This window comes from Microcaecilia unicolor, chromosome 12 (genome assembly GCF_901765095.1).
Source record: "Microcaecilia unicolor chromosome 12, aMicUni1.1, whole genome shotgun sequence".
NCBI lineage: Eukaryota > Metazoa > Chordata > Amphibia > Gymnophiona > Siphonopidae > Microcaecilia > Microcaecilia unicolor.
In genome coordinates, this window is record NC_044042.1 from 49,909,222 (window position 1) to 49,927,950 (window position 18,729).

The 18,729-nt window shown below is 46.4% G+C and overlaps 1 protein-coding gene across 3 annotated transcripts in view; it reads left to right on the plus strand.

Annotated features, from left to right (window-relative positions):
- Positions 1-18,729, plus strand: part of UBE4A (ubiquitination factor E4A) — a 66,325-nt gene that overhangs the window by 13,036 nt on the left and 34,560 nt on the right. For all 3 annotated transcript variants that reach the window (XM_030220946.1, XM_030220944.1, XM_030220945.1), the window contains 5 exons: positions 11,600-11,763; positions 12,196-12,369; positions 12,734-12,846; positions 14,230-14,382; positions 17,936-18,095. In XM_030220946.1, the coding sequence (XP_030076806.1) occupies positions 11,643-11,763; positions 12,196-12,369; positions 12,734-12,846; positions 14,230-14,382; positions 17,936-18,095 (721 nt within the window). In that variant the 5' untranslated portion in view covers positions 11,600-11,642. The remainder of the gene's footprint in view (positions 1-11,599; positions 11,764-12,195; positions 12,370-12,733; positions 12,847-14,229; positions 14,383-17,935; positions 18,096-18,729) is intronic.

Sequence of the window (18,729 nt, forward strand, 5' to 3'; positions counted from 1 at the left end):
CACAAACAAATACCAGACCGTACTGTTCTCTCCTCGTCTCACAAAACCTGAAAATTCTTGGAGTTACCATTGATCGAAACCTCACACTCGATACCCATGTGAAGAATACAACAAAAAAGATGATCCATGCCATGTGGAAACTCAAAAGAGTAAAACCTTTCTTCCTGAGATACATCTTCCGTACCCTGGTACAGTCAATGGTAATAAGTCATCTGGATTACTGCAACGCATTGTTTGCTGGCTGTAAAGAACAGACAATCAAAAAAACTCCAAACAGCCCAGAATACCACAGCCAGACTCATATTTGGAAAAGCTAAATATGAAAGTGCAAAACCCCTAAGAGAGAAACTTCACTGGCTCCCACTCAAGGAACGAATTGCGTTCAAGATCTGCACGATTGTCCACAAGATCATTCATGCAGACGCCCCAATCTACATGCTAAACCTCGTGGACTTGCCTCCCAGAAACTCTATAAGATCAGCCCGCAAATTTCTTGATTTGCACTTCCCCAGCTGTAAAGGACTAAAATACAAGCTGACACACGACTCCACCTTCTCCTACATGAGCACGCAGTTGTGGAACGCATTACCTACAGCCTTGAAAAATATTGACGAATTAACTAAGTTTCGCAAATCTCTGAAGACACATCTCTTCAACAAGGCCTACAAAGAGAGCCCATAACCTCACATAACTACCTCTCCAAACCACCCAGCTACTATAGTCCACCTTCTATATTATCCTGCAATACACCTTCCTTCTCTCTTCCCTTACTAAAGCTTTGTACATTACCAATTATATCTGTTACCTTGTAATGTCTATGTCATAACAAAACTCTGTAAGCCACATTGAGCCTGCAAATAGGTGGGATAATGTGGGATACAAATGCAATAAATAAAAAATAAAAATAATAGGTCTTTATTTGCTGACATCTACTGTGTTACTATGAGGTGTATTTTCAAAGCACTTAGACTTACAAAGTTCTATAGGTTATTATGTAACTTTGTAAGTCTAAGTGCTTTGAAAATGAGCACCTATGTTATGTTACTATATGCCACTGGGTAACCTGAGTGGATGAAATGATCCTACTTGCTCCTATGACTGTAATGTGCTTCGAGCAAGAACTATTTTTGGATGTTTTGGAATATAAATGAATACATTAGTTAGCTCCATTTCCTAGTAACTGTAAACCTAGGAAATGCAGGTTTACCCGTTTTATATCCAAGAATGAAAAATTCCTAGATGCATAAAAATTAGCAACTGCCATGGGTAGGGAGAGTTGCTGCAGTCAGCCAAAGATGAAACAGGAGAATCACTGCCGTGGAGGGCCCGGAAACAGCTGCTCTTTGTGAGAATGGAAGAAGCTAGAAAAGGAAATCATGCAAATACATAAATAAAATATGAAAGGCCAAAAAAGAGTCATACGCTAAATAAAAAAATTAAAAAAAGAGAAAACTGACACGAGAGCCAAAAAAAAGGGAGGGGGAATGAAAACAAGAAACCTGAAATAAAATAATAAAAAAGACCCCCCCTCCAAAGGGGTCCTTTTACTAAGCTGCAGTAAATGCGAGCGCGCTTATCACAGCTTAAAAGGGATTAACATGAGATGCATTGAAGCATCCTGTCGTGCGTTCCCAATCAGCATGCACTACCCACAGGATAAAAAATTATTTCAGCAAGGAGGGGATTGTCTAGAGGGCAAAGAGTGAACATTCCAGCGCTAATTAGTAAGCGTATCTACAATACCGCATGTTGATTCCTGAAGGATAACCACAGGAGCACTTACCACTTACAAAATAGGTGTCGGTAATTGCTCCTGTTCTAATTAAATTTTTTTTAAAATGGTCTCACGCTAATGGCAACACCAGTGCATAACCGTGAAAGCAAATAAGGGAAAAACAACCATTTTACTGTGATAAAAATGGCCTTAGCATGTGGAATAAACCTGTGCAAGGATGTGCTAAGGTCACTCTCTACCACAGTTTAGTAAAAGGATCCCAAAATTTAAAAACAGACCAAACAAAATGGAGCTAAAAAGAAAAAAAAAGTGGGAAAAACACACTTCCTTGTCACCAGCAGCAGATGAATCCATTACGAATGGGTTGTATCCACCTACCAGCAGGGGGAGATAGAGAACACTGAAAACCATAGTGCCTCCTGGATGGCTAGCTCCTTCTGCCTCTCAGTATTCTCTTATCTCCCAGCAGGGTTGGATGCAGCTTGTTCAGCTCCTTCAAAAAATCTGCCAGGGATGGCTCCTGTGCTTTGCCAGTTGTAGCAGGGGTGTTGTGGCTGATGGTGCCCACTTTAAAGGCACATAGGTTCACCCTTTCCCTGCCTTACCCGGCCCCCTATGTGGATGCAGGCACGTTGGTTTGTCCTTTCACTGCCTTTCCCACTCTTCTGGACCTCCGGAGTGCCTCTATAGCTGTTGCCTCTAGCTTTCCTCACAGCGTTAAAAAAAAAAAAAAAAACGCGACGTGCTTTTGCGTTGCGATTCTGAGGCCATCTTCCATCTGTGCAGTGTGACCGGAGCTTGGTGACTCGGTCTGTTGAGGTAAGAGCATTTTGTAGCTCCTCCGGGGAGGGCCTGCAATCGGGGTGTTTTTGGTGTGAAGCCGCCATTTTTAATTTTTCTGCCATTTTCGGCAATGGCTGCGGAGGTTGTTAAGCGCTGTTCACATTGTGGCAAGCACAGATCAGCAGCGGGGCTCTGTAAATCGTGCTCTTCAGACGTCAGAGCCGGCACGAGCATGGCGAGCGATGTTTCTTCCCGCTCGGTGGAGCTGGCAGCGGGCGCCATCTTGGATGCTCCGCATGGCCCGACCCCCGCAGGAGCGGAGGGGTCTGAGGCCGGAGGGGAGTCTCGGATGGAGGCTGCCAGAGGAGCTACTTGCCCCGGATTGGTACCGGGAGGCCAGGGTGAGCCCTTCTCCCCTGAGTTTGAGACTGGGAGAATGGGCGTGCAAGTGGCAGATGAAGTTCAATGTTGACAAGTGCAAAGTGATGCATGTGGGTAAGAGGAACCCGAATTATAGCTACGTCTTGCAAGGTTCCGCGTTAGGAGTTACGGATCAAGAAAGGGATCTGGGTGTCGTCGTCGATGATACGCTGAAACCTTCTGCTCAGTGTGCTGCTGCGGCTAGGAAAGCGAATAGAATGTTGGGTGTTATTAAGAAGGGTATGGAGTCCAGGTGTGCGGATGTTATAATGCCGTTGTATCGCTCCATGGTGCGACCGCACCTGGAGTATTGTGTTCAGTACTGGTCTCCGTATCTCAAAAAAGATATAGTAGAATTGGAAAAGGTACAGCGAAGGGCGACGAAAATGATAGTGGGGATGGGACGACTTTCCTATGAAGAGAGGCTGAGAAGGCTAGGGCTTTTCAGCTTGGAGAAGAGACGGCTGAGGGGAGATATGATAGAAGTGTATAAAATAATGAGTGGAATGGATCGGGTGGATGTGAAGCGACTGTTCACGCTATCCAAAAATACTAGGACTAGAGGGCATGAGTTGAAGCTACAGTGTGGTAAATTTAAAACGAATCGGAGAAAATTTTTCTTCACCCAACGTGTAATTAGACTCTGGAATTCATTGCCGGAGAACGTGGTACGGGCGGTTAGCTTGACGGAGTTTAAAAAGGGGTTAGATAGATTCCTAAAGGACAAGTCCATAGACCGCTATTAAATGGACTGGAAAAATTCCTCATTTTTAGGTATAACTTGTCTGGAATGTTTTTACGTTTGGGGAGCGTGCCAGGTGCCCTTGACCTGGATTGGCCACTGTCGGTGACAGGATGCTGGGCTAGATGGACCTTTGGTCTTTCCCAGTATGGCACTACTTATGTACTTATGTACTTATGCTTTTACATAAAGCGTTCATGTTAAAGAGAGCTCTGCCACAGGTGTCTGACACTGCGTTGCTACCTGGTTCCCCTCTGGTGGAGACTGGCCTGGGGTTGCCGTCAGGCTTGCTTTCCCCAGACGGCCGCATGATAAGCGTAGAAGGGTAAATTCCCCTTCAGAGAGTGACGCACCGCCCTTCCCCCCCCCCCCCCCCCCCGGTCGGGCTGTGGGGACTCCGAGGGGTCTGGCAGGCCTTCGTGGTCCGAGGAGCCAGAGGAAGGTGCAGGACTGCCACTGGATCCAGATGATCCCTCCGCGGTTAGGATTTTCCACCGCGAGGAGCTGCCAGCGCTTATTTCTGACACCTTGCAGGCCCTCTATTGAAGATCTTGCGCTTGGCGAGACCTCCTCTGGTAATCCGAGGATGGCAAGTACTAAGAAGCCTGCTCGAGCCTTTCCTTTACATGACTCCATCCAAGAGCTTATTTTGGCTCAATGGACTGACCCCGAGGGGCCTTTGAAAGTTGCCAGGGCAATGGAGCGCTTGGCCGTGCCTAAAGTGGATACCCTGGTCACGGCTGTGATAAAGAAGACTACCCTTCCAGTAGAGGGAGGGGTCGCCCTGAAGGACATGCAGGACCGACGACTGGAATCAGCTATGAAACGGTCCTTTGAGATTTCAGGCCTAGCCTTACGGGCGTCTGTGTGCAGTTGTTATGCTGCTCGAGCCTGCCTCGCTTGGTTGCAATAGGCAGTGGAACAGCCCGGGGATGGTGCGGAGCCCCTTACAGAGGTGGCACCGTGGATGGAGTCGGCCTTGTCCTTTTTGGCTGACGCCCTTTATGATCTGGTCAGAGCTTCGGCTAAACAGATGGCAGTGGCAGTGGCCGCTCGCCGCCTTCTATGGCTGTGGCATTGGGCAGCGGACATGGCCTCTAAGTAAAGGTTGGTGAAGTTACCCTTCCAGGGCCTTCTCCTTTTTGGTGAGGAGTTGGAGAAAATTGTCAAGGGCCTGGGGGATGCTAAACCCCAATGGCTACCTGAGGATAGGCCGCGGCCTTCTTCCAAGGGTTAGGCGGTTCCCTCCTCTTCCAGACCTCGCTTCCATGAAGCCAGAAGGTACCGCCTGGGGCGCTCTGCCGGGTTTGCTTCACATGCCCGTTTTCAGCAGAGGAACTCCTTTCGCTCGGGCAAGCGTTCCGCAGTGCCCGGCTCAAGGCCTGGAGTTCATGGGCGACCCTCTCAATGATGGGGCACCGGCCCACTCCTCGATGCCTGCAGTAGGAGGACGTCTTTCCCTCTTTTTCGAGGAATGGGTCAAGATTACTTCAGACCAGTGGGGTTTGGACCTGATCAGAGACGGCTACAAATTGGAATTCAATGCCCCGGTGAGAGACGTGTTTGTGGAGTCCAGATGCGGCACTGCCGTCAAACGGGCGGCAGTAGAGGAGACCTTGCAAGGCTTGTTGCACCTGGGAGCAGTGATCCCTGTGCCTCCCGCCAATCGCGGCTGCGGTCGTTACTCCATTTACTTTGTGGTGCCGCGAAAAGGCGGGTCTTTTCGACCCATGGAAACCCTGCGCTCCGTCATTGCGGCGGTACAGCCAGGAGAGTTTCTCACATCTCTGGACCTGAAAGAAGCTTACTTGCACATTCCTATTTGGCCCCCGCACCAACGGTTTCTCCGTTTTGCAGTGTTGGGAAAACACTTCCAGTTTCGGGCCTTGCCTTTTGGCCTTGCACAGCTCCCTGAACCTTTTCCAAGGTAATGGTGGTAGTAGCTGCCTTCCTCAGGAGAGAGGGTAATTGGGTTCACCCTTACCTAGACGACTGGCTCATCAGAGCGGACTCTGCAAAGGAGAGTCGTCATGTTACAGCCAGAGTCTCCTCAGACCCTTGCTGAATTCTTTCACAACAAGGTTCAAAAGATAAACCTTGCTTTCTCTACCTCACCACCTCTCCCTCCACTAGTCCGTTCCCCTCTCTCTCTCTCCTTCCCCTCATTCCCTTTCCTCCTTTCCTGAAGTTACTGTTGAGGAAACTACACTTCTCCTTTCTTCCTCAAAATGTACCACCTGTTCCTCTGATCCCATTCCCACCCACCTTCTTAATGCCATCTCTCCTGCTCTTATTCCTTTTATCTGTCACATTCTCAACCTCTCACTTTCCACTGCGACTGTCCCTGCTGCCTTTAAACATGCTGTGGTCACACCTCTCCTTAAGAAGCCTTCACTCGACCCTACTTGTCCCTCTAATTACCGACCCATCTCCCTCCTTCCTTTTCTCTCCAAATTACTTGAGCGTGGTGCTGTTCACCGCCGCTGCCTTGATTTTCTCTCCTCACATGCTATTCTTGACCCACTACAATCTGGTTTTCGCCCTCTCCACTCAACCGAAACTGCGCTTACTAAAGTCTCCAATGACCTATTACTGGCTAAATCCAGAGGTCAATATTCTATCCTCATTCTTCTTGATCTTTCCGCTGCTTTTGACACTGTCGATCACAGCATACTGCTCGATACCCTGTCCTCACTTGGATTCCAGGGCTCTGTCCTTTCCTGGTTCTCTTCCTACCTCTCCCTCCGCACCTTTAGTGTTCACTCTGGTGAATCCTCTTCTACTTCTATCCCTCTGCCTGTCGGCGTACCTCAGGGTTCTGTTCTTGGTCCCCTCCTCTTTTCTATCTACACTTTTTCCCTTGGTTCATTAATCTCATCCCATGGCTTTTCCTACCATCTCTATGCTGATGACTCCCAAATCTACCTTTCTACCCTTGATATCTCACCTTGCATCCAAACCAAAGTTTCAGCGTCCTTGTCTGACATTGCTGTCTGGATGTCTCAACGCCACCTGAAATTAAATGTGACCAAAACCGAGCTTCTCATTTCCCCCCCAAACCCACCTCCCCGCTCCCCCCGTTTTCTATTTCTGTTGATGGCTCTCTCATTCTCCTTGTCTCCTCAGCTCGAAACCTTGGGGTCATCTTTGACTCTTCTCTCTCCTTCTCTGCTCATATCCAGCAGATTGCCAAGACCTGTCGTTTCTTTCTTTACAACATCCGTAAAATCCGCCCCTTTCTTTCCGAGCACTCTACCAAAACCCTCATCCACACCCTTGTCACCTCTCGTTTAGACTACTGCAATCTGCTTCTTGCTGGCCTCCCACTTAGTCACCTCTCCCCTCTCCAATCGGTTCAAAACTCTGCTGTCCGTCTCGTCTTCCGCCAGGGTCGCTTTACTCATACTACCCCTCTCCTCAAGACCCTTCACTGCCTCCCTATCCGTTTTCGCATCCTGTTCAAACTTCTTCTACTAACCTATAAATGTACTCACTCTGCTGCTCCCCAGTATCTCTCCACACTCGTCCTTCCCTACACCCCTTCCCGTGCACTCTGCTCCATGGATAAATCCTTCTTATCTGTTCCCTTCTCCACTACTGCCAACTCCAGACTTCGCGCCTTCTGTCTCGCTGCACCCTACGCCTGGAATAAACTTCCTGAGCCCCTACGTCTTGCCCCATCCTTGGCCACCTTTAAATCTAGACTGAAAGCCCACCTCTTTAACATTGCTTTTGACTCGTAACCACTTGTAACCACTCGCCTCCACCTACCCTCCTCTCTTCCTTCCCGTCACATTAATTGATTTGATTTGCTTACTTTATTTATTTTTTTGTCTATTAGATTGTAAGCTCTTTGAGCAGGGACTGTCTTTCTTCTATGTTTGTGCAGCGCTGCGTACGCCTTGTAGCGCTATAGAAATGCTAAATAGTAGTAGTAGTAGTAGTAGAGTGGTCTCCGTACTGCAATCTCATTGCTGGGTCGTCTATATTGCCAAAAGTCACCTGACCCCCTCTCAATCTCTAGAATATTTGGGGGTCCGGTTCGACACAGCCTCGGGGTTGGTTTTCCTTCCCGAGCAAAGGCGGTGCAAGCTTCAGAACCAGGTCCGTCTGCTCCTGAGAATGTCTCGCCCGCGAGCTTGGGACGTTGTCCAGCTGTTGGGGTCGATGACGGCCACCCTAGAAGTGGTGCCTTGGGCGAGAGCGCACATGAGACCGCTGCAGTGTTCCCTGCTACAACGGTGGTCTCCAGTGTCTCTGGATTATCAGCGCAGACTCACATGGCTCCCTGCGGCCCGGCTCAGTATGGCGTGGTCGCTGTCAGACAGCAAGCTGCAGCGAGGAATGCCGCTAGCGCTCCCCACCTGGTGCCTGGTAGGTAACAGATGCCAGCCTGAAGGGCTGGGGCGCACATTGCCAGGGGAGGCATGCCCAGAGTCTGTGGACACCCGAGGAATTGGAGTGGTCCATCAATTGCTTGGAGCTGAAAGCGATTTTCCAGGCGCTTCTGGCCTTTCGCACGACCCTGGAGGGACTGGCTGTCAGAGTTCTGTCGGACAACACGACAGCAGTGGCCTACGTAAATCGACAAGGCGGCACTCAGTGCAGTGCACTGGCCGCGCAGGCCGAACAGATTTGCCACTGGGCTGAGCTACATCTGCAGTTTCTGTCAGCAGCTCACATTGCACGTCAGAGCAACATGCAAGCCGATTATCTAAGCAGGCATCAAATCGACCCAGCGGAGTGGGAACTGGCAGACGAAGTGTTCCTTCAGATCTGTGCCAAATGGGGGACACCCGTAGCGGATCTTATGGCGCCAAGTGCAAATGCCAAAGTCCCGTGCTTTTACAGCAGACGGAGAGATCCTCGCTCGGCGGGGTTGGATGCCTTGGCTCAACCCTGGCCTCAGGGCCTCCTGTATGTGTTCCCTCCTTGGCCCTTGATAGGGCGAGTACTCCTGCGAATTCGCCTGCATCAAGGAGTGGTGATTCTCATTGCCCCAAATTGGCCCAGGAGGCCGTGGTATGCGGACCTCCGGCGGATGCTGGTGGAGGCTCCCCTTCCATTGTCTCTGGTACCGAACCTGTTGTCGCAGGGCCTGGCGACCATGGAGGAACCCTGCCGCTTTGGTTTTATGGCATGGCTATTGAGAGGGCGCAATTCAGAGACAAAGGCTATTCCAACAAGGTCATCTCCACTCTTTTGCAGGCCGCAAGCGGTCCACTTCCGTTGCGTATGCCCGGATTTGGCGCCAGTTTGAGTCTTGGTGTGTTTCAAAAGCGATCACATCCATGTGGGCTTCTGTCTCGCCGATTCTGGACTTTTTGCAGGATGATGTACAAAAAGGCTTGGCCTATAATTCCCTGCGGGTGCAAGTGGCAGCATTGGCCTCCCTTCATGGGAAGGTTGAGGGCCTCTCTTTAGCTGCGCATCCAGACATTGCACGGTTTCTTAGAGGGGTGCTTCGGCTCCGTCCTCCCGTGCAGGCACCTTGTCCATCTTGGAACCTGGGGCTAGTTTTAAAGGCTCTTCAGTGTTCGCCCTTCGAGCCGCTGCAGTGGGCTTCGGAGAAGGATATGACTCTAAAGACAGTCTTCTTGGTGGCCTTTACATTGGCGAGATGGGTGTCTGAGCTCCAGGCGCTGTCCTGTTGAGACCCATTTCTGCAATTCTCAGAGTCCGGAGTAATGGTACGTACTGTGCCTTCCTTCCTGCCTAAGGTGGTTTCAGCGTTTCAACTAAACTAGCCTATTTTTCTACCCTCCTTTGCTAGGGAGGAGTTTCCAGAATCCTTTGGGCAGTTGCACCTTCTGGATGTGCACCGGGCTCTGTTGCAGTACCCGCAAATGACAAATGTTTTCAGGACCTCTGATCACCTTTTTGTATTGTTATCAGGTCCTCGCAGAGGGTCTCCAGTGTCTCAAGCCACTATAGCCCGCTGGCTCAGAGAAGCTATTTTTTCTGCATATCTGTTGGCCGGCCGGCCTCCGCCTGACGCCTTTAAGGCACATTCCACAAGAGTGATTTCTTTCTCTTGGGGTGCAGCTACTTGGGCTTCTAAACTTTCTTTTGCTCGACATTACAGGCTGGATGTGGCTGCCAGGAGGGACGCACGTTTTGGAGCACAAGTACTTGCACGTGGTGTGGCTTGTTCCCACTCTATCTAGGGATTGCTTTGATACATCCCATTCGTAATGGATTCATCTGCTGCTGGTGACAAGGAAGGGAAAATTAGGTTCTTACCTTGGTAATTTTCTTTCCTTTAGTCACGGCAGATGAATCCATGATCCCTGCCTGACTGATTGTTTGATTCTGTTTTGAGTTCAGTTTTTCCTGTAGATATGTTCCCTCATCGGGAGAAGTTGGAAAACTGTCTTCAGGATTTCTGTTCTTCTACAGGAGGTTCAGTTCGTCCCTCCTTTGAGTTAATGCTCCTGTTCTGGGGCCTTCTTTCACTGTGAGGAAAGTTCATGTTATTCTACTTAGCGGTGTAACACTGCTTTGGAATCTTCAAATACTGAGAGGCAGATGGAGCTAGCCATCCAGGAGGCACTATGGTTTTCAGTGTTCTCTATCTCCCCCTGCTGGTAGGTGGATAGAACCCATTCATAATGGATTCATTTGCTGTGACTAAAGGAAAGAAAATTACCATGGTAAGAACCTAATTTTCCCATTTGCCCTAGCCCATAAAAAGAATGTGGTTTGATTTATGTTTTCTAAATAGATATGGGCAGGGGCAGAAAACTAATATGCACATAGCTCTACACCCGTAACAATATACACATGCCTCTTTCTCATTCTGTATCATGAAAACAAATTTAGAAGTGTATTTTCACTAAAAGGGAGTGGTACTCTAGTAACCCCAGAGTTATTGACCTGACCAGCATGGAATACAATGTTGTTAACTAGCACGCCACACTCTTAAAATCACTGCTCATTTTGTATGTGGTATGTCTGGCAGACATAGAAGCCAAATTTTCAAAATTATTGGGGGTGCTAAGCCCAATGGAAATATCCCCTCCCTGGACACATACAAGGAATTTTCTCAATATTGGGGGTGCTCAAGCACCCACAAAGCTGGCTCCTGTGCTGGCAGACATAATTTCCCCTCATTAGGCATTCTTGATATCCCTCATACAGGAATTTCTAAAAACTTATTTAAGGCCTCATTAATCGAAGCAGTACCTTGCTTATTGAAGTGGCACAAATGAAAACATATTTCTGTAACTCCTGTTTTATAATTCCTCTTTTAGAAATAATCATAGAAACTGGCTCACTCTTCAATTTGTGACTAAATATGAATATTCTTATGGTGCCTTGATCCTTACATTAGGGCCCTCCAGGCTGTATTTCTTTCTCTTCAGTGAAATTTTGTACAGACTGTGCCTGCAACTGAGAGTGACAGTGGGTGGAAAACTCAGGGACAGTGGAATATCTATCTCTTTGGTTAGATGGGTTCCTGGTTCTCTTCCTCTCCCCAACCCTTTGGAACGCACTTCCCTCATGCATTCGCTTGGAAGATTCCCATGCTAGATTCAAATCAAATCTTAAGACCTTCCTATTTTAAGGTTGTCTTTGATCTATGATCCACTGTCTCATGCCTGCTGCACAGTTGGGCCTGAAGACTAGCAACTTGACCTACTCTCCTCTGTTTCCTGTTTTTAAATGTATTTCTTTTCATATCTCTGGTGTGATGTATTATTGTAAACTGCCCAGAAAAGCCTCTTATCAAGCCTAAAAAAAACTTGAAGGTCTTTTGAGGCCATATAATGAAGAATGCTGGTTTGGTCATGTCCCTAGTGCCCCACCCCATTCCACACGTATGGAGAAACTACAATAAAGATTGCAGTAGTAGAGTGCTTGGCTGGGACACCGAGGATTACAGATATCAAGTTTGGGTTTTTTCCCCCCCTCTTTAGTCCCCCTCTTCCTGAATCTGGATGGAACAACATTTTACATGAAATGACTGATCAGGAGAATAACAACAGTATCTCCAGGAATCCCTTTGCAGCTCTCTTCAGCTCCTTAGCAGATGCCAAACAATTTGCAGCTGTCCAGAAACAGCAGCTGAGGGAGCTTACAGGTAAGAAGCTCATGGGCTGGGTTTTGAACTTAGCTCATGCCTTTTCCAGTAGCAGCTCAAGAATGTTACATTCAGGTACAGCAGATATTACCTGTTAGAATACAAACCAAGATCCAGCAGAACTCATTAGGAAGAAATTTATTCTTGGTAGATGTACTAAGATATCCTGTGATGGTTAGGGAAAGGAATTTCCAGGTTAAGAATCCATCCCTAAGGGAGAAATTGAAACTTACCAGAACAAATTAAGCATAAGAATATCATCCATTAATCTGAGACCCTTTTGGAACTCATTACCCAAATGGTTGTAATAAGTATGACAATGCAGTTGGGTCTCAAGTAAAATGTATCAACCATATCCATTTTCTAGCTGTGCTGTTTATGGTTCTCAGTGAGAGACCTGAGTCTAAATGGGCTGTTTGTGCTTTGCTCTAGATGAAGCCACAGGTAGCCTGGATGATTCAGATAACAGTGTGTCAGAGAGCCTGGATGACTACGATGACTCTGTGGCCGAGATCAGCCGCTCGTTCCGTTCTCAACAGGAGCTTTGTGAGCAGCTCAACATCAATCACATGATTCAGAGAATCTTCCTCATCACCCTGGATAACAGTGCGTGGCACTTGTAGTAATAGGGTTCTTGTTTCTACAGCAACTAGAACGAGCCTGTTATCTTCTTAAACTCTTCTGCAGCTTTGAGCCAGGCACATCCAGTGATTTGTTCTTATGGGGACAGGCTGATGGTCTTCCATCCTCTGAGCTTGGTACAGTGTGACATGAGACAGTCATTGAATGGAGCTTCAAAGTTTCTTGTTGCAACTTGCTTGAAGATGGGGGGGGGGAGAGCGCATGAGATGACTGGGGGAGGGGCTTGTACAAATTCCTTAAAATAACATTATACCATAAGGTGTTGCTTATGTTACATATAACCAGACACATGTAAATTATAAAGTTTTACATTTTTTTCCTTTCACAGGTGACCCCAGTGTAAAAAGTGGAAATGGTATTCCTGTGCGCTGTGTGTACCTGGAAGAAATGGGGGCAGACCTAGATGGGCAGGACTGGTTGGATATGGATAATGTTGAACAGGTAGATGATGTTTGGAAAGGGAACTGTTGGAGGGAGGACTTTGGATTTAACTCATGCCTTTCTCAATAGTTCAGTGTGAATTAGATTAATGTACATTAGATATCTCTCTGTCCCAGAAGGCTTACAATCTAACCCCACTGTTTACTAATGTGCACTAGTGCTGACACAGCCCATTTATTTATTCATAACTTGATATACCTTCTTAACTGACGAACAGAGCAAAGCAGTTAACAAATACTAAAACTAAATAAAAGTAGAAAGAATTACAGTGTAAAATAGGAAAGAAATACAGTCAACTAGAAGAAAGCAGTTTAAACGTTCATCCACATCCTCATTCATATTTTCTTCCAGGGCTGGGTTGGCATTGCAACACAGTTTAGTAAATGGGGGTAAGTTTGTTCCTGAGACAATGGAAGGTTAAGTGACTTGCCCAAGATTACAAGGAGCTGCAGTGGAATTTAAACCCTGGTTTCCTTGGATTACTACTTTCCTTAATTTGGTACCTCAAGGCTGCATACTAATTGTTGAAGCTCAGGAAAATAGTCCGTGAACAGATTGAGGTACACAGGGTGTTGAGTTGGGTGGCAGTGCTGAGATACACGATGCTGGGTGTCATGTGAGATCAGACCAGAGGCTTATGGAGCTGAGCATCCTAGCTCTGACAGTGGTCAGTTCAGATTACTAGGAAGTACCAACTGGATCCCAATGAGTTGATCACTCCTCGCAGCTCACTCCCAGGAATAAGTGGTAGCTTTCCCAAGTCTACCTGGATAATTCCCAGAAACGTATTCCCTTTTAAAAAACAGCTCTGATAAATGTCTTGGCATCATCCTCTAGCATGTTATTCTACAGCCCCATTGTGTGTTGAGGTAAAAAAAATATGCCCCATTGTGTGTTGAGGTAAAAAAAAAATATATATATTTTTTGGTTTAAGTTTGCTACCTGTTAATTTGATGGAGTGCCCCTGAGTATTGTTTGAAGGAATAAATAACTATTCCCTACTAATCTTTTCCATTTCAGTCATGGTTTTGTAAATTACTGTTATCGGTTCTCCAAGCTGAAGAGCCCTAACTTGTTGGCCTTTCTCCATAAGGCAGTCATTCCGTCTGTCTTTTTTTTTTTTTTGTCTTTACTATTCTAGTTCTCCTTTCTTTTTTGAGATGAGGTGATCAAAACTGTACAACCTATTCCATTTGCAGTATCGCTGTAGAATATTTTGAGGCATTATAATATTCTCTATTTTATTCTCCATTTCTTTCCAAATAATTCCTGACATTTGATTTGCCTCATTGCAGCCCTCCTCAGTATGTGGCAGCAGTCAGTTCTGGGGCATGCTGGGTGCTAAGATGGGTGGTGTGATGCTTTTCTTCTTTTGTTTGTTAGGCTCTTTTCACTCGCTTGCTTCTCCCAGACCCAAGAAGTCATCTGATTTATATGACATCGGTGAACACACAGAATCTTTCTGCAGATCGTGATGCAGGGGAGACTCATGTCCTCCAGTATCTGTTTGCCTCCTTCCGCAGAGCACAGGAAGAGGTACAGCACCACAGGTTGAGAATGTCTTCAGACTAGGGAGTGGGGATATGATGCAATTCCATAGACAACATCCATGGTACTGGGAACTGTATGGGGATGTACTGCAAAGGGGTCCTAGTTGTCCCTTGAACATTTAAATGTTTCCACTTGGTTAGAAACCTCATTGAAAATACTTGCTGCTGTCTCATGTTATGCTCTAAGGACTTTTTAAAATAAGATTAGCATTGTTGAAGACAATTTCTATTGCTTTTTATATATTGGAGTTAATCACATGGCAGAAAGATGAATTCCCAACTGCTGAACAGAAGGCCCAAAAGCATTTATCCAGATTGCTGCAATGAATTTTAAATCCCTGTTGTATCCATTGCTCGAGTATTTCTGGATTGGGGTACCAAGCCTGGATACAGAGAAGTAGGAATAATGAAAAACATGCTGGCACCAATGCTGTATGGGACGGACATGGGTCCAATGAACATTACCCTTGATAGCAGAGTCAGCATTTCCGCTATGGTGACCCATAGTCAGACCCGGGCTGCCCAACAAGCAGAACAGCAGAGACCACCTCTCAGTTCCAGATCCTGAGCTAGTCCAGTTGGAACCGGCTGATCAAGTGGCAGGAGGGAGCGCTCCAGTGCTCCCAGCATTACCAGTTCCAGAGGTGACTGGGACTGTGAATATGGAACAGCCTGACTTAACTGACGCACCTATTGATCAGGCTGATGACCCTTATTTGTCAGAGTCACTAGCAGAGACCCTTCCAGATATGTGGATACTGATATGAGACAGACATGCTTTTCAGGAAGCACAACACTATGACCCTGACCTGGAAGCCCTGAGGCAGAGGGCTGGTCAGCCAACCACTGAGACTAGTAAAGAACATATCCTATGAAAAGGGGGCTTGTACAGAGAGACTGATCCCTTTGATCCTAACAGGCCCTGGATAGAAGGTACTACTACTGTAGATAATTTCTATAGCGCTACCAGTCGTACGCAGCGCTTCACAATTTAACGTGTAGAAAAGACAGTCTTTGCTCAAGAGAGCTTACAATCTAATAGGACAGAAAGACAGGACAAATAAGGGTGGGACAGACAGGACATATGGGAAGGGACTATTGAAGAGAGGAAGACAAGATAAAGGTTACAAGCAAGTGACAAGTTAGGAATTAAAAGCAGCATCAAACAGGTAGGCCTTTAGCCCGGATTTGAATGCGGCCAGGGATGGAGCTTGACGTAATGGCTCAGGGAGTCTATTCCAGGCATAAGGTGCAGCAAGATAAAAGGAACGGAGTCTGGAGTTAGCGATGGGGGAGAAGGGTACAATTAGGAGAGATTTGCCTAGTGAACGGAGGTCCTGGGAAGGAGTGTGGAGAGGTAGAGAGGGGCAGCAGAGTGAATGCACTTATAGGTTAATAAGAGGAGCTTGAACTGTATACCAAAACGAATAGGGAGCCAGTGAAGTAAACAGCTTATAGTACACACAGCATACAGAGAACAACTCCTTCAGATTGCACATGACATTCCAGTAGCAGGACATCAGGGGATGACCCGCATACGCACTGGCCGGACTGGGAAAAGATATATATTGACAGTGGTGGGCTTTGCGACTAGATATTCTGAAGCGGTAGCCTTATCCTCAATAGAAGCAGAGAAAATTGCCACTGCCCTGCTAGAAATATTTTCCCGGGTATGATGTCTATGAGAAATACTCTGACCAAGGGACAGTTTATGCCTGAGCTGATGTAGAATCTGTGGACACACTACAGAGTGAAATCTATACTTACCACACCATATCACCCTGAAACTAATGGGTTGGTAGAGAGATTTAATGGGATATTAAAGCATATTTTAAAGACTTTTGTGGAGTCAGGAGACCGAGACTTGGAGAAGTACTTGCTCTACTTACTGTTTGCATACAGAGAAGTACCCCAGGAATCTACAGGGTTCTTCCCATTTGAGCTGCTTTATGGCCAGAGGGTGAGAGGGCCTGTTGACCTAATAAGAGAACATTGGAAGGGGAAAGTTGAAACCTCTTGACACCCCTGTAATTGAATATGAAGTTAACATGCAGCAAAATTTAGAAGGCCTTGTGGGCTTTGTCAGAGATATTTTGCAGGCAACCCAGACTAAGCAAAAGAACTGGTATCGTAAGGCCTGTAGTAGAGAGTTTTGTTTTAGTTCCAGTCTGTCAGAATAAACTTCAGGCTAACTGGGCAGGACCTTACAAGGTCTTAAAGCATCTGAATGATATAAACTATGTTATATCTGTCGACTCACAAGACAGAAAGTAGCATATCTTTCGTGTAAATATGTTAAAGGCCTAGGCAAATTGCATAACCATAGTACTAGCTGTGTGTAGCCCACCAGAAGAGTGTCAGGATAGTGAACCCATACCTGACATTCTAGCAGAGACATTACCAGAGGGATCTGACGCTGAGGTGAGTACAGACTATGGAGAACCCTTCAGTCAAAAGGGAGAACTACAAGGACAACAGGAAACATGTATAAAAGAGACACATTTTACATGCACTAAGTATGAGAAAGATTTCAGTATGAAGAAAGAGCTAATGCAGCACCTGAAAAATAATAAAGAAACTGGGATATGTACAAGTATAGAGTATGGGAAAAGCTGCATCAATAAAGCAAACATTACAGAATATCAGGAAAACACTGGTTAGAGAATATCTTCATGTCTTGGTTATGAGTGTAGCTTCAACCAGGAAGAAAGCTATTTAGATAGTAAACAGATGTTTAGATAGTGTTATAATTGATCCATTTTCGCTTACCTGTTATGTGCTGTTTTTGTTCCATCTGCTTTTATGGTTCAGTGATCAATATTTTTAGTTTATTGCCTCTACTTGTCTGGACTGACTAAGAATCCTAGTGGTTTGTGTGCTGGGTCTGTGAGTGCTTTCTAGGAACTGTGGGACCACTGGGAGTGTGACCCCAGCAACCTAGAAATCATCTGGGAACACCTTGAGAGTGAGAGACTCGCCCAGAGGCGGTTGGGACTCAGTCAGTGGGAGGAGGGTGCTAGTGTAGAGCACAAGCGGCAGGTGCAAGTGGACCTGAGCTGTGCTGGTGATAGACCATCTAAGTGGCTGTGGGGTAGCCCCAGGTGGGTGGCTAGGCGTTCCGTGACACCTACCATGTATGTGTAATATACTAGAGATATCAGCATGCCAAGTACATGCTGATCTTTGTAGGTCAGGGTTAAACGGTATACGCAGAGCTCATATGCATGTGCTAGGAGTAAAGAGATGCTGCAGAGGTATACATGAATTCAGTGTGTTCTTTCTAGCAAAAAAGGTGCCGGTACTCAAATGCTAGGCCACCCTTCAGGAGTAGGGTGATCACTGAGGGACCCACCCAACAATAGCCAGGCCCCCTGCAGCCAGTCTCAGAATCTGACAAGGCAAAATTGGTGTATAGAGCCTGAGCTCTTTCATTAAAACTTGGGGTTCATGGGTCAATTTTAGCAGACATAGGAAAAGGTGCCGGTACCCCCTCAAAAAAAGCCCTGCATGAATTAATTGAGCTCTGCTTATCCTTGCAGATAACCAAAGTGCCAGAGAACCTTCTGCCGTATGCCTTGCGCTGTAAGAACCTGAGTGTACTGAACACAAGTACCATCCTCCTCACACCAGAGATCTATCCGAACCAGAATGTTCACGAGCAGCTGGTGGACCTGATGGTGGAAGCACTTAAAAGAGCTCGTAAGCTTCTTTCTGTCATACCACCTCTACTGCATAACCTTCCATTTGTGTTTCAATTCCGTGCATAGCAAGGAGTTACTCCTATAACATAGGTGCTAATGGATACACACTGATTATGCACATAAATGTTTAGAATAATAGCATGTATGCGCAAATGTGCACATTTGTATAAATTCCAAACTTCCATCCAAGCACTATTCTGTAAATACCTACTTAACTTGCATGGCGCATAATTGCAAAGGACAGCATATGCATGGAGGGAGAGTCTGGGCAGGACTCTTATGCAGCTCTATGGCTGGAATAAGTTCTCACACCGATCTGTTAGGTGTGTATGTACCTGGTTACGCTAGTATCCTATAAAGGAAAATATGCATCTCTGTTCCTTTTGTAGAATAGGGTCCTAGGTGCCCTGTTATAGAATTGTCATCTGAAATTGCCTGTAGTAATACAGTTTCAGTGCACATTTTCTCACTTACTGTGCACTGAAATAATATAAAACAAAAAATGAAGTTTTCCGCCTGCATACTCTTAATAATGGGTACAGTAACAATATGGCAGTGCAGAAAAGGGAAGTATAATTTTTGAAGAGATTTGGGGATCAAGGCCACAATGTTTCTCTTAACTGTAAGCAATA